General features: G+C 45.6%; 1 protein-coding gene across 4 annotated transcripts in view; it reads left to right on the top strand.

The window, feature by feature from the left end:
- The window catches only part of WWOX (WW domain containing oxidoreductase), a 945,663-nt gene that overhangs the window by 379,245 nt on the left and 550,626 nt on the right, over window positions 1-15,792 (top strand). Inside the window, exon 9 of one of the 4 annotated variants that reach the window (XM_064580418.1) lies at window positions 1,013-11,239. The exons of the other annotated variants lie outside the window; for them this stretch is intronic. Within the exon in view, the coding sequence (XP_064436488.1) occupies window positions 1,013-1,066 (54 nt within the window). The 3' untranslated portion in view covers window positions 1,067-11,239. Of the gene's footprint in view, window positions 1-1,012; window positions 11,240-15,792 lie in introns of those variants that run through there. 4 annotated transcript variants of the gene reach the window in all.

The raw sequence follows: 15,792 nt of genomic DNA, 5'->3' as shown, positions 1-15,792 counted from the left end.
TCAACCCAAAGGCATTCTGTCCCTAAGTTTAAAAAAAAAGTAATAATAAAATAAAATAGAGTTTATTTTAAAAATTGCGTTGCAAACTCCTTTGGAGTACATTGCTGCCTTATTGGATGAATCACATTTTTAACTTTCACTTCCCATCAACTTAAACATAATCTGTCAAGGAATTGATGGGCCAGTTGACTGTAAATGAGTTTGCCTTTCATGCAGTGCTGTTCCGTCTGCTTTCCACAGAAATGAGTCCAGGTCATTCCAATATATTTAATTAATTTTAGAGATGAAATTATTTTGCCCAATAACTGGAATGCTAATAGGACTTATTGTAATGGTTCTGTTCACGTTTGTTGGCTCGAAAATAAACGCCTTCATTTCACTATTTGCCTTTTGGTTGCAGCCCGTTAACCCGTCATACACCGTAACCTGATGAACATGATGGCTTGATTGTAAGTTAATGTGCACCTAGTTTTTGGAAAGCAGATTTCTATCTTAACTGCTAAGTTTTGCCCCCCAAATGAATTGGAGTTTCCAACAGAAGGATGGATTGGAGTGACATAACTCATACTTTTGAACATAGTGGCTTTATCGGTGTCTTGATAACACAAATTTGAACTGATTTTTGGAAGTTAGAATAAAGTGAGGAGAATAAGTCTTAGCTCGCTAGAGCATAATTGGGGCATTGAGATTTTTGGAGGTGTACTCCATCTGTAATGGGGAGAGGTTGCCAGTAGTAAGGGAGGGACAATAGAACCTCTCTCGAATCGAAGGCAGAGTTAAAATCTGCATATTAATAGCTTTCCTGCTAGTCCCGAATAGATTCATTCTTCACATCTCAGATATATAAAGCTTAGTTCAAAATAAATTCTGGGGAACGTTCAACCTGATTGAATCTGCTGTAAGCTCTGTTAATATATTTGTTCGAGTCACTTGCACTCAAAAGCTTTTTAGGCAGAATATCACTTTTTTATATTATTCATGGTAATGTAATTCCCCCCTTTAATCTCTTCAGGGTTTCCCATCAAGTCATGATATGCGGTTCAGAGAAAGTTGGATCGACCATTAATCACACTATCTGGACTTCTCTGTGTCTACTTTTTGTCCGTCTTTTAAGTCAGTCCCTGGCGGCAGCAGCAAGACCTGGGGCCACTGCAGACCATTTGATCGAAGTGCTCTTGTCAGGAGATGGGGTGGCTCATCTGCAAGCCAGCTAAGGGAAATCATTCTGGGCAAGGAAACAAAACCAAACAGCACGAACAAAATCACTGCATATTATCGGAATCAAGTACATTCTAAATGACTTAATCCTACAGTTTGGATATCAAGCCTAGGGGTAAAATGCACTCTGTAGATGACTTGAGTGATCCAAATACCTACAACGTATATATGCATAACCTGTATTAGGCAGGACACCTGTCAGAGATGGGGACTCTTTAAAGCTGTTTTTATTTGACCAGGCAAAGTAAACAAGGGCATAGTGCGTTGGGGGGGGGGGGGGCAAGAAGGGGAGAAAAGCCCACATTAGAAACACCAGATACATGGTACATGTTCAAGAAATATTTGTGGTTGAATTCAGGTTCCTGGTATACATCAGATTTTTATTTCAAAAATAATGATTGTGAATCTTTAAAAGTTCTTTGACTTTCTCTTCTTTCCTAACCCCAAAGTAGTAACTCATAAATACCGTCATTAAAATGATCTTATTTGATCATTTAAGACCAAAAAGTGACAAAGCCAGCTTAAGGATTTGAGGGTCATAGAAATTAATTTTTGGCCTAGAACAGGGTGGGCAAACTTTGTAAAGGGCCAATTAGTAAATATTTTTGGCTCTGTGACCTGTAAAGTATCCATCACAACCGCCAAACTGCTAAGTATAGTAAAAGCAGCCATAGATACATGTAAACAAGGGGACATGGATGTGAGTCAATAAAATTTTATTTACAAAAATGGTGTTTGATTTTTGTGGTTTAAGAACATGCTATTTTCGATCTTGGATGAGTGTTTGTCTTTTGAATTTTCGTTTCTTTCTGACATAACACAAAGCCCTTGCTTTGGGATTTCTCGTTAACCGTGACACACTTCTCATGGAACGTCTTACTCCTGGGCTTCTTGGGGAACAGCGACAGAACTGGAATGGTTGGTTGGAGCCAGTGTGGACATGATTCTTTCCATACTCGGGCAACTGGGGAAAACATCAAGAGTTTGGAGTAAGGATTTGGAACAAAAAGATTGAAGGCCAACTTCATTTTTTTTTTTTTTTTTTTTAGGATAAAGAGAAAAAGGAACAGGGGAGATGATGTGCCTTCTCACTTGGCTAGAGGCTCAGGGTTAATTGATGAATCTGTTATAAGGGTGTGTTGTAAAGTCTTTTGAGGACAGATGCTGCATAGTTAGGCTTCTGAGTAACAGAAAATATATTCCATGATGAAGGCATTAAGGAATCATGCTATAGGTTTTAGAAGAAACCTGAGGAAAACAGAAACCTCAGACTTTTCCCTGGGTGTTACTTAGGTGGCTTGTCTTCTAAACATTTGTGTATCGTGGTCTGAATTTTCCAAAGAGAAGAGGGGTAGTGGTCATGTGGACTCCTGTTTCTTTGTTTATATTTAAAATGTTAACCCTAAAATTGACTCAGTGTAGTAAGGAAGTGGGAGACTGTCTCCCTGCTTCCTTGGAGACAAGGACATCCATTGTATTGTTGCAAATGCTTGAATGTTCCAGGGAGGCAGGGCTAAGGAGATCTGGTCTGTTCCCTGTCACTCTTTCAAAGGAGAGGAGTACTCCAAAGCTACATGAGTGCACGTGCTAGCTGTTTGCTCCCACAATTCTGCTCTGGATGGTGAATCGCATTGGTGGGAAGCAGGCACTTCCAGCCACCACGGCTCGGATCGCCAGGGGCTGAGAAGCCCTTAGGGCCCCATCCTCCCATGAAGCTGCCCTGACAAAGCAGGCTCTGTCTCCTTTCACCAGACCAGCGTGATGGCTCTCCGTTTTATGCTCGAGATCAAAATCAGTGGAAACCAGTTTCGGCTTTCCCCGTCCAGGGCTGGGTGCCCAAACAGGTGTCGTGTCAGCTGGATGGTTTCCAGTCCACAAATCCAGCTCCTTCCACACGTGGCAGCAAACGCAGGGAGGCTCTCAGGATTGAGTGGGAGAGGGTTCTGGCTGTCTTACTAAAACCAGGTCCTAGTGGGGGCCGAGCCATCCTTGGCTTCCTGACATGCTTTCTTACCCATTCGCTGGGGCACCCTCTGGAAGGAAGATGATGGAGGGGTCCCTGGTGGGGTGACCCTCTGATCAAGGCACTCCTTAAATGGACCCCAAATTTCACATGGAAGTGTGACATCCAGTTAAAGCTAGATTTTCCTAACCCTGGATGCCCCCCCGCCAAAAACATGAAGATTATACTGTGATACTGTTCTGATGAAGTTGTCTTACCCTGTAAACTGTCATGTGAGTTATACAAAGCCATCTCCTTCCATACAGGGTGTTTTATTTGAGATCCAGGAGTAAAAGGCACATCTGTACCCTCCATAGCATCTGAATCTTAATGAATGAAAGCACAGAGAGTTCTTTAAAAGGGACTTGTATGGGTCTGTTTATAGTTCAATAGCATTTTATAATCTTACTCCACATTGGATGCCGACTGTCAGCCATACATGGAAGTGAAGCTCTCTGCTGGTTTCCTGAGCAAGGTGGCTGTGGTCAGAGACGTACTGAACACGGAGTACCCCATGGGCCAATCCGCTGCACACACAGCCTCCGCCCTTGTCTCCAGTGTGCATGTCCCCTGGAAGTTTCTTCTGTGGCTATCTTCGTTGTTTGTCTTCCTAAAGAGAAGCAGGTTTTAAGTTCCTTATCATTCATCCATTCTTTATTCCTTCTTCAGTCTTTTCCTTGCTTCTTTTCTCCCCGCCCCCACCTCCCTTCGTCCCACCCTTCCTTCCCTCTTTTCTTCCCTTCCTGTTTTGATAGGCTTTAATTATTATCCAGGTGTGGAGATCAGGAGACCACTGTTATCAGAAGGTTGGTTTGGGATACTCACGGATCCCAAGACAAAGGGGACCCACCATGCCATGGGGCCACACCGAGCAGCTCCAGGGTTGTTGAGGAAGTGGAGGGAGAAGGGAGCCTTTATTGTGGTTTCTGCTGAAAGGACCAGGGAGGGAGGGTGAGCCGACTTAAGATGGACTAATTTGCATCATTTCAGTGGGCTCTGGGGCAGAGGGGCTCTCCCTGGTTACCTGGTACCTGGCCATGGGGTGATCAGGGCAGGTGGATAGTGGCCCAGAATGTGGGAGTCCCATAATGGAGGCGGTGGAGTTACGGGCTCTGGAGTGGCTGGTTTGCATTTGAAAAGTGCGCTGATACAGGAGTTGTTCCCTGTCTCTAGCATTCAACTAACACTGGGAAGGGTCTGCTTTTGGACCAAAGACCAGGACCATCTTGTTTGTCTTTTAAATCATAGCATTGGATGGGACTGTCCAGGATACCTAGGGCAGTGCTCCATTCACTGCACGCAGATTTGATTATTTGACTCTTTTCTTCTCTATTTTTGAGTCACTCCCAGATTTCATGACTCCCAGAAGTCCACTGCCCACCCAAAGCCTAGGACTCTGAGTGGTCGCCCAGTGCGCCGTGATGACAGAAGTGGGACCTAATGCAGGAGAACATCCACGGATTGCACAGAATTTGTAATCCTTACCCAAGCATTAATTTTGCTGCGTAGGCAGCCTGTTCTCCCACAAAGCACTGACTAAGAAGAAAAGGGGCCCAGAGCCCCCAGCAGGGCCTGGCTGACAGCTTGTGGTTCCCTGGCCATTGAAGGTTCTGAGGAAGGTGGAGACATCAGCAGGAGGGAAGGAGAATTTGGAAGGAGCATTTTTGTGGTTTATTTTCTTCCCTCCTTCCCTCCCTCCCTCCCTCCTTCCCTCTATCCTTCCCTCCCTCCTTCCTTCTCTCCCTCCCTCCCTCCCTTCTTTCCTTCCTTCCCTCTCTCCTTCCTTTTTAATAATTTTTAATTATAAACATAGTTAATGCTATGAATGCGCAAAAAATGAAAAAAAAAAAAAAAAAAAAACAACCCTTCTGGCTTTTTACAATCCTCTGGAGGCATGCATATTTCTAAATTTAAATATACTTTCCGACCCTGTCTGGAGAAAGGAAGTATTTTTTGGCCAAGCTAAAAGAAAGGGAAGACATTGCCTTTTATTCTCTTGCCCATGTTGCAAAACATGTTTTTTCTTAACATTGTTCATTTGATGCAATTATTGCTGAATATTATGAAGCACCCAGAACTGGAACTTTGGACATTGTGACTTTGGGCAAATTACTTTTTCTCTCTGCACCTCAGCTTATTCATCTGACATCTGAGTAATGGGGATAATAGCACTATCTACATTCCAGAGCTTTTGTGAGTAGTCCTCAAGATAATGTGTAAGAGGGGCCATTACACACTTTACACTAAGGGGGTGTCACTTCCTCCTGCCAGTATTATTATTATCATTCCCTTCACTCCTGAAGAGCCTTATTCTTCACCTGAAGTAGGCAGAATGGGGCATATTCACTCTTTGGAAAAGGAAAAAAAATCTCACAATTTCAAAGGACTTTACGTTTGGAGTGATTTTACTAGAAACTTCAGAGAAGCCTCCTGTTTTGACATTGCCCACAAATACCGGAGGAAGACTCTTCTGAGCATTGCCAAGGAGAAAAATGAGAATGCCAGCTTAAATAAATGTTATCCCAATCTCTGCAGAATCGTGATGTGTCCGATTTTTTAAAATGTCGACTGCAGGGTATTTATTATTCAGTGATAATAATAAATCGCTGCTTCTGAAATCCAGGGACTCGAGTGTCCTGGAGGGAGGAAGCAAAGTGCAGAGAGAAGAGCTTCGAGAGGCAGAGGTCCAGCCAGACCCGGGCTATTAATCATCGCCCTCCATTATTTCCTGAAGATTCATTCATTGTTCCGTAGGTACCTAGAGGGTCAATTAGAGACCACAGACAGGCTTTTTCAGAGACACAGGAGGGTCAATTAGGCCCTCCTTATAATTTTCTGCTTTAACAGCAAATGCCAGCCTATTGCAAATCAGATGCAAGGGAGTTTGGAAATAAACAGGGTACTTTCCCTCCTCCTCCTTTAAAAAGAAAGAAAGGAGAAAAAAAAAAAAAAGACTTCACAACGAGATATGGAGGCGATCAGCTCTTGGTAACATATGGCTTGCTGTCGGGCTCCAGTTCAAGTTAGGCAGAGGGGATCTTATCATTGACACTTGTGGGGACAGAGCACCGGGAACGCTCAGGGAATTTCTGTGATGGAATGGTCTGTTCCCATCTCTGAGGTGATTGATTTATCTCGGGTGCAATTGGAACTACACTGGCATGAGGGTACGATTATAAAGAACACAAAAGGGTACCTGAAATCAATGGAAACAGATACTCACCCTGACACAGTGGGTCACCACTGCCCACCCCAGGTTTGGGAATGATTTCAACTAAACGCACATAAGTACTGTTTTGCATGACACCGATTTTTACTCGTTTTACCCTGGGATTGGCAAACAAAGTTTGAAACACATTGCAGCAAAGTCAGAGGAGGAAGGGAATTGTCCTAAGTGATGGAAATATGGAAGGAAGATGGTCAGAAGTCTACGTACCCCCTTTTCTCCTACGATTTCGAAGTGGCTTGCTAGATTTTGACTCTGCCTGTTCTGAATGTCTAATCTTGTTAACGGAATGAAGGACATATTACTGCTCTGCTTCGAGATCCTTTTCTACCTCTCTACCACCAAATAGAGATCTGGAAGTGGAAAAGAAATACTTTTCGTGTGCAAAAACCAATTCTAACTCAAGTGATGTTTTTTTCTTCTTCTGGGATTTCAGTGCTACTTCTGAGCCCCAGATTGTCCGATGTATTCAGATGTTTGTTGAGAGCTGGCTAACGTGCAGGCGCTATTCTAGATCCTGGGGAACCAGCAGAGAATAAGGGAGGCAAAACCCCTTAAGTTCCAGAATGCTGGAGCCCAGCCGCCAGGGCTGCTTTTACTTTCAGCTTATATATATCCTGCATGATTTTCAAGAAAGGAATTAGGACGGAAGCTGGGAAGGGTGAACTTGTGTCTACTGGAGTCTTTGCTAAATCCACTGAAAACTGTCCCATTTTTTTTTCATTTCCCTGAGAAGAGGACATGAGTGTGCATTTCTTTAGAGCAGGGAATTTGCCTGTTTTTGTCCACTGTTGGTTTTTCTGAGTCTGAAACAGTACCTGGCACATGGTGGGTCCTTAGTGAGTATTTGTTGACTCAATGAACTCATGGCCGGTGGGCAGTGGAGGGAAATGATTCTGGGGAGCTGGCCTTTCTCCCAGCCCCCTGAGCAGCTCCAGCCCCTAACTGCTGCTGTCTCCCCGGGAATCAGCTTTTTTATTCCCCACATTTTTGCTTTCTGATCAAAAGCAAGAAGATCTAGTGCTTGGACCCTCCACCCTCATTTCCAGCTTCCATCCCCAAAGTTGCCAGTATGTGGCTTGCAGATGTCTTTTGTTGGGACTGCTGGGTTTTTGTTTCCTTCATGAAATAAGTTAGTTGCCAACATTTTACAAATTGGGAGACTTTACATCACAACTGGGATTTCCTGCTTCTCTTGAAAAAACAGAGCTGGCATCATTTGCCTGTGCTTCCAAGTGGTAGCAGCAGGCTGGATTTGAGCTGGGCTGCACCTCTCTAGCTGGGCTACCCTTCTCTAGCTGGGCTGCATGTCCGTTGGCTTTCCGTGGTGCCCATCAGGCCCACTTCACTCATAGAAACTGCCTGGCCTCCTAGGAGTTGGAGTCTGTAACCCCTATATGGCAATGACACTAATTCATGAGCCTGCCCATTCACACCCTGGTTATCATGAGAGCCTCTCATAGGCCTCCCTGACTCCAGACCTCTGATTCATTGAGCTGACTGCCATCTTGGCTCCCTGGTCTCAGAGCTGATGGTGCTCTGAAAGGCCTGCCTTATTTATATAGATCCTTCTACGTAGAGGGTTCTTTTTTCCCTATTCCAAAGAAACTTTGACTCTTCCAGAAGGCTTGCCTGAACCCTAAAGCCCCTCTCCCTGCAAGATTTGAGTGTGATTTGGGTACCCCTCCATCCTCCATTGTTCTCATAATGTCCTCTGCAACCATGATTGTACTGTGGCTATTGACTCTACTGCCAGCCACCCCTGACCATCATCCCCGTAACAACAAGGACTTTGTTGCTCATGGTCACATCCTGGGCATCGAGACAAAATCTGCCCTCTGAAGGAGAGGACACATGGATCTGGCTGGCTGGAGCCTAGCTTGTGTAAGGGACGATGACAAGACTAGCCAGGTAAACAAGGCTAACCTCCCCAGATGCCTTGGGAGTCCCAGCAAAACTCTGGATCTTATCTTCATGGCGACTGAAGGTACTGGGAAGGTTTATGGATATTGCGGTATCCCGCAAGTAATACGGGGACTTAGTGTGCATTTAGAAGGGGCACTCTGGCTTTAGTGAGAAGGATGGGTCTTTAAGGGGCAGGACTGGCAGCAGGTGGGCTCTTAGAATTGTCTGGGCCAGACATTGTGGAGGTCAAAGCCAGCAAAGGATGTGGAAATAAGACGAGGCTACTGATCGAGTATAGGGGGGCAAGTAGGTGGACATCCTACTGTAGGGGGTGGGGGTGGGTAAGACATTACCTAGCCAGTGAATTTGTAAGAATAACTTCACTCCATTTCTCCCCTTCCCCCAAGACTGGTAGTACAGTCTCGTATTAAAGCATGCAGAGAGCAGAGGCTCTGGGTGCCACATATGATTTTAAAGCAGCACTATTAGCAAACATCCACTGGCGTGGTTTTTAGTGTGCATGTATTTTTGTGTATTCCACATGGATTTTCTTTGCCTTTCTTTTTCTTCTTTTTCATCCTCTTCCTTAAGGGAAACCGCATCCTCACAGTTGCTTTTTGGTACAGTGTTCTAACTCATGACTTTAATCATGTGAATGTGTAGCAGAAATGGACAAGAAAATCCTCAGCCCATTTATCTTTCAGACCCCAAGTGTACAGGCACAAAACCACAACTTCCACCCTTTTTTTCCCCTTTATTTCATACCTCACCTCAATTTATGACTTGGCTTACAATCTGTTGCAGAAAGCCCAGCTGCCCAGCTTTCTCCTGAATCTACATTTTTTGATTTTGTCTAAAATAGCCAAGGTCTCGGGAGTTTGCCATTATAATGCTTCAGAGAAATTAGTGACATTGAAGGGTTCTCATCTTTTTGCGTGTGATTTTGGTTATAGGAAGAAATTCACAAAGCCTTTTTTTTTTTTTTTTTTGTCACCTTTGCAGTTCAGGAGATTATATTAGATGTTATTTGATACAAAAAATTTCCCTGGTGGGGCTTTTCTTCATGTCTTAGCTTAGAATAAGTCATGCCACCAAAGTAGGTGCCTTTTGTAGAAACAATTCTGAGCTCTGTTTGGTCTGAACATTTTCTTACTTAACTTTTTGTAAGACGTGGCATAGAAAAGTCATTTCAATAGCTGCTGATCTAGATTCACTGGCAACACTATCATATTACTACCATGAATAATACCAGTGATAAATGTTACTTTGGAACTAATTCTTTAGTAATTAATAAAAAAATCAAGACAGCTATTGTGCTTGAGTTGCTGTGTTAAGAATTTTATACTCTGCAAGCATAGTGACTGTGAAAGCCAAAGAAGTAAATGAAAGAAGGTTTTATTTTAAAGCTGGACTGTGGTATGCTCCTGTATTGGTTTTCCATTGCCATGTAACAAATTATCCCAAACATAGCAGCTCAAAACCACACCCATTTATTAGCTTGAGATTCTGTAGGTCCGGAGTCTTGTGACGGGTTTTCTGCTCAGGGTTTCACAAGGACAACTTCCAGGTGTCAGCTGGGGCTCTGTTGCTTTCTGGAGCTCCTGGAGAGGAATCCACTCCTAAGCTCTGTGGGCAGAATTCAGTTACTTGCAGTTGTAAGATGGGGGCCTCCATCGACTTCCTCTCTGTCACCTGCTGGTCACTCCCAGCTCGTAGAGGCCACCCACATTCCTTGCCCTGTGGCCCCCTCCATCCCCAAGATCATCAACAGAAGCTGTCTTGTGTACTGAATCTTCTCCATGCTTGGGATTTCTCTCTCTCTGACTCTGACATCTAGACCCATGCTTAAAAGGCTCACATGATTAAGATAGTCTCCTTATCTTAAGGTCAACTGATTTGGAGCCTTAATTAATAATCTGCAAAAATCCCTTCCCAGTGGTACCTAGATTAGTGATTGATGGGGTAACTGAGAGAGGTCAGGTGTACACCAGGGCCCAGGTGTCTTGTGGGCCACCTTAGGATTCTACTGACTAAAGCCACTTTTTTTATTTTTTAATAACTAAAAACAAAGCCTACATCTTTTCGGAGACTTTTTCAGATTCAGAAAGCGTAGTCTAAGAGAAAGGGAGTACTTGAGGAAGATAGAAAACACAGAGTAAGGAAGCTTAGGTAGAGCCTCTAGTGCGGAATCTGATTTTATCAGGGATGGCTGTGCCTTCTCTTGTGAGCCAAGCATGTGATTTTGCCTGAAGAGGCAGAATGGGAGCTTGGAGAGAGGGGTTATATGGCTCAGAATCTTTAGTTATCAGCAGATGGGGCTGAGTCAGAAAAGTTTGATATTTTATATGACCTGATTCAACTCATTATCTTCCCTGTGCGTCAATGTTCGCCACCTCAAATCTGTTAATATTCAGATCACCAAATGATTAAGCAGCAGTAAAGGGATGTTCCATTGTTAGCCCCTTTCAGGCATACAGTAGGCACTCAGCACATGTCCCTCCTATTGTCCTCTTCTCTGGATAGAGTGTAAAATCAGATTAGATGGCAAATCCTAGATTTGATCCAGGCACTCTGGAAACCACAGACTTCTTAAATTCTCCATGGGGAATGGGAATACAGGCCTGGGAGAGCCTGGGAGTGTTGCCTCAATCGCCTGTTCCACACACAAAATTCCTCTGAAGTCACATTTTATCTCAAAACCCATGCAAATTCTGCGTTCTGCTCCCGGAGCTAGCCATGTTGTATTGATACAAGACCTAGTGTTTGAATCACTTAGCGGTTGCGTTCACACCCCGGGACACATGTGTTTCGCTAGGGCCAGGACTCGGCAAGCCACACGCCTATGGTGTCGAAGTACGGAGTCACACCCCCCTTCCCCCCACCCCTCCACCCCCCAGTTTGTGCAAGTGCCATCGTGTACGTGCTGGACCCACAGCTCATGTGGCTGCTTCACTGTCTGCCCCTGGGGCACATCACACACCACCATGAGAGAGGCCCGGCAGCCAGGGGACGGATATCCAGGCCGAGTCAAAGGCGCCTCCCTTGACGTAAGGCACTGGGCCCGCCAATGAGCTGATCATTCAACTCTAAGAGGTGTAAGTGTGCCCGCCATGCGTCGCAGTCTTCGACACGGGCAAGACCGTACTGATGGAAGTGATGGCTCTTCAGTGTCGCGACAGAAGAGCACGTGTCTGTCTTCGATGTAGTGATCACATCATGCAGCTCGAGAGCCGCAGACCAAGGAGCTGACACACAGTCGGATAATGACATGAGGACACCACGAGCAAACTCAACAGCTCCGCTCCGTGCCCGGGCGCATGCTGGCACAGATTCCTCTGAAAAGGATTACAGATGTTCTTTTTTTTTTTTTTTTTTTATCCTTTTCCCCATCCCTCCCCCTCTTTCTCTCTTTGCACCCACGGCACTCTGCACTTCAAGCTAAATATAATGTATCTGATTTCCCATCATACACACTAATCAGGTTTGAAAGTTGTCTTGTGAGGCTTTAAAAAGCTAGCCAAGAGCAGTGCGATTTCTCCAAAAGCATGTCTGCAATCAAGGTGATTACGTGGGAAAATAAATCATAATTTATATTGCTGAAAATGGCAATTGCAAAACACTCTAACAATACTTCCCTGAAAGGGAAGTCTATTTTCCCGTGAACCAGGGGTAAGCACTGCCCTTCCGAAATGTTCCCTTTGTTTTATTTATTTCTTTGTCTTTAAGGCACCGGATATCATGGAAGCATTCGCAGACTCAGGGCAACGCGGGGCACCTCAGGGACAGAACCGCCAAGCATTAATGCCAAAAAAATTGAACTGCCCCATGTCGAAGAGAGAGTTCGACGACACTCTGTATCTAGGATACATGCACACATGTGTGTGAACACACTTGCTTCAATTATTTTTGTATAGAAGAAAGAATATTTGAGAACCAAAGGACTTTAGGAGGCCACCTCTCCTCTGCCCACCTGCCTTTGGGTTAAACGACCATAAATCATCCAAGAGAACTGATGAGGGATGGGATTGGGTACTGTCCCTTGGTATTGGGAACTCTCAGTGTGTCCTGCTTGACACATGTTACACCCACAAAGGCCAACCCTTAATGCCTATGGTAGATGACAGAAATGATCACCAAGTCTTCCATCTCCCTTGGACTGTGATGCCGTAGACCCCCACACACCCCCAAAGGCAGGGTCCATTTCTCCACACCTCCGAATCAGCACACCTCGTGGAACTGCTTGGGCCATGGGGCATGCTGGTTTGGGACACAAGTGGAGGCTTAAAAAGTGCCTCTGTGTGGCTGCTTGTGTCCCTGCTGCTTCCGGAAGCTTCCTCGTCTGGGTGCCAACAGCCGAGGCTTGCCTGCTGGGTGAGGAGGGACGTGCAGCCATGTGGCCACACGGTGCCACCCAAGAGCCAGCTGCCTCCTAGGGGCAGAGCTGCCTGGCTAACAGAGGACACCTGCCCAGCTGAGCCCAGCCCAAACTGCTGACCCACCAAATCACAGGCTAAAAATAAGTAACTGTTGTTTTTAGCCAGAAGTTTTGGGGATTTTTTTTTTTTTTTTTCACAGTAAAAATGAGCAGAGACAGTGCTTCCGAATCTGACTCTTCACAAGGTAGTGGAAAGGTGCAGGATAAGTAGTAGTCTTCCCTTTCCTCAGGGGTAGGCCTTGTATGTGGGAGGAGTTCGTTAGCTGGTGAATGAACCCCTGTTGATTCCCCAGAGTCAGTGTTTTCTATCTCAGGAAGCATGTCAAGAAGAAGTTGAGGGTCGCTGAAAATCTGGTCCCTCTCTCACAAGGATCAGGTAGGAGGGTCCAATGGGAGGGATAGAGAGTGGGTGTTAAGACATGGAATGCTCAAGGGAGATCTTCCTCTGAGTTCTCATTGACAAGAAAAGCTATACTTACCCAAAACAACCAGTTCCTTTTTAAATGTCAATATCATATCCCCTAGTATTTCCTTCTTTGCTCTGGCCACCAGGGAGCTCAAAGCCAAATTTTTTAGCACACTTTCCTCACCTTCAGCAAAGTCATAGTACCGTGTAGTACCTCTCTGGGAACTCACTTCCCCTCCGACTTCATCTTAGCATTATTCTTGCTTTTGCCTGAATTTTGTATCTATTTTTCCTCCTCCTCCTTTTTCTCTGTTTTGGTTCCCTCCTCTTCTCTTTCAGCTTTTCCTTATTATTTATATGCAGTATGTGTTTATGTATAATATCTTAGATCTCCCTTCCTTTTTAACAACACAGATAAAAACAAAACAAAACAAAAAAGAAAAACAGAGACACCATGAAGTTGGTCAGTCTCTGGGACCTGAGAGAGGAATATAGGCTGGTTCTTTCGTTGTTTCCTTCCCACCAACTCTAAGTGGGGGGAGCATTGCCTTGTCTTTTCATTCATTTATCAGAGGCCGCGTGCAGAGTAGGACCATCATAGACTCTGGACTCAGTGAGCAGTGCTAGGTTTGAATTCTGACTCCATCACTATATCAGTTTCCTTTTCCTGCTGTAACAAATTACCAAAAACTTCTTGGCTTAAAACAACACATGTTTATCATCTTACAGTTCTGGAGGATGTAAGTCCAAACTCCGTCACAGTGGTTAGGGTGTGAGCAGGGCTGGTTCCTTCTGAGCCTCTAGGGGAGACCCCATTCCTGCCACGTTAAGCTCCTATAGGCCGCCTGCATTCCTTGGCTCATGCGACCCCCCCATTTTCCAGGACAGCAGCATGGCATCATCCTGCCTCCTTCACTGACTCTGCTTCCCTCATCACATTGCCTTCCCCTCTTCTGACCTGCCTGCCTCTTTCTGAGAAGGATCCTTGTGATTACGTGGATCATCTAGGATAGTCCTGCCATCTCAAAATCCTTAACTTAGTCACACCCCTAAACTCCCTCTTGCCATGTGGGATGACATATTCACAGAATCTGGGGATTGGGACATAGACGTCTGGGAAGAATATTATTCTGTCTACCACAGTGGCTAATTCTGGGCCTTAGTTTCCCTCATCCATAAGGCAGAGGCAGCAAAATCCTACAGGCTGTTTGGGGAAGTGGAAACATGAGCTTCATCAAATGGGGTCACACAGATTTTGGGGTCTCCCTCATAAACTGTCCTCGGGCCCATCCTCTGCATCATAGTGTGAGCGAGACCATTATCTTTACAGCCAACCAGAATTCATTGAATGGAGATTTATACATCGTTATCATGTTGGTCTGCCCGGGCTGCCATAGCCAAACACCACAGTTGGTGGTTCAAACAACAGAAACTTAGTTTTTACAGTCTGGAAGCTGGAAGTCCAACATCAAGCTGGTGGCAGATTCAGTGTCTGGTGAGAGTCCGCTTCCCGCTCTCAGGTGGCCATCTACTCGCTGTGTCCTCACTGGGGGGGAAGGAGGAAGGGCTCAGGCCTCTCCCTCTTTTCCCAAGGACACAAATTCCATCACGGGGGCTCCACACTCACAACCTCATATAAACCAAGTCACCTCTCAAAGGCCGCACCTCCTTATACCATCACAGTGGGGGTGAGGGCTCCGACATAGGAACTTGGGGGGCACCCAGACTCTCAGTCCATTAACAGCTATCTTGCACCTCCACGTGGCGATTCAGAACATAGCATGTGTGATGGAGAAGCCGTGGTGTCAGAGCCAGGAGAGGGCCCCGGTCGGCCACGACCCAGCCGCGTCGTCTGGGGCTGGGGCTGCGCCTCGCCGGCCTTCTGGGGCCTTGTCTCTAAAATGTGGGGCCTAAAAAATATCTGCACCGCAGGAGCATGCCGAGGAGCACGTGAAACCGTCCATGCCATGCGTCTCTGTCACCACGAGCCGGGGGCAGATGCGAGTGCCGGGCAGCTGCCAGATCACGGTTCCCACCTCCCCGGCCTCGCCGCAGCACGGCTTCCTCAGGCCACTGCCTCTTAGAGTACGGTTTTCAGCAGCCGATAGTGCACTTAGCAAGGTGGGGGCTTTTGACGGCACCCACTTGGGTTTTACTTCCCCTCCTAGAATTCCTGCCTCAGAGCTGGAAACAACAGTCAGTTGAGCACCCATGGCATACTAGGAATGTGCAGATGGCCTTTTGTGCTTTATTTTTTTTTTTCAGTCGGAGGGGTCTTGACTGTTTTCAGTTTACAGTGGAAGGAATTGAAGATCGGGGGTCCCGTCTCTGAGTGGTAGTAGTAATGGTTTGACGCGGATCATCTTAGTTATGAAAATCGCAGCAACTACTGGAGTTCTTCTAGCAGAAGCTCACCTTTGTCCTGTGCCTTCTGTGTGCCGGGCATTGGGCTCAAGTTCGACATTCATTATTCATTTACCCCACCCGAGAGGTAGGTGTGCTCATCATCCCCAGTTTCAGATGAAGAAACTGAGCCTCAGAGAGGCCCCAGGATTATCTGAAGCCCCACCTCATGAAGGACATGATTGGCAGAGACCCAA

This window comes from Mirounga angustirostris, unplaced genomic scaffold (genome assembly GCF_029215605.1).
Source record: "Mirounga angustirostris isolate CCGP_5_RB_7025 unplaced genomic scaffold, mMirAng1.0.hap1 SCAF_16, whole genome shotgun sequence".
NCBI lineage: Eukaryota > Metazoa > Chordata > Mammalia > Carnivora > Phocidae > Mirounga > Mirounga angustirostris.
The sequence above is the reverse complement of the archived record's forward strand: the minus strand, read 5'-3'. Positions and strand labels throughout refer to the sequence as shown.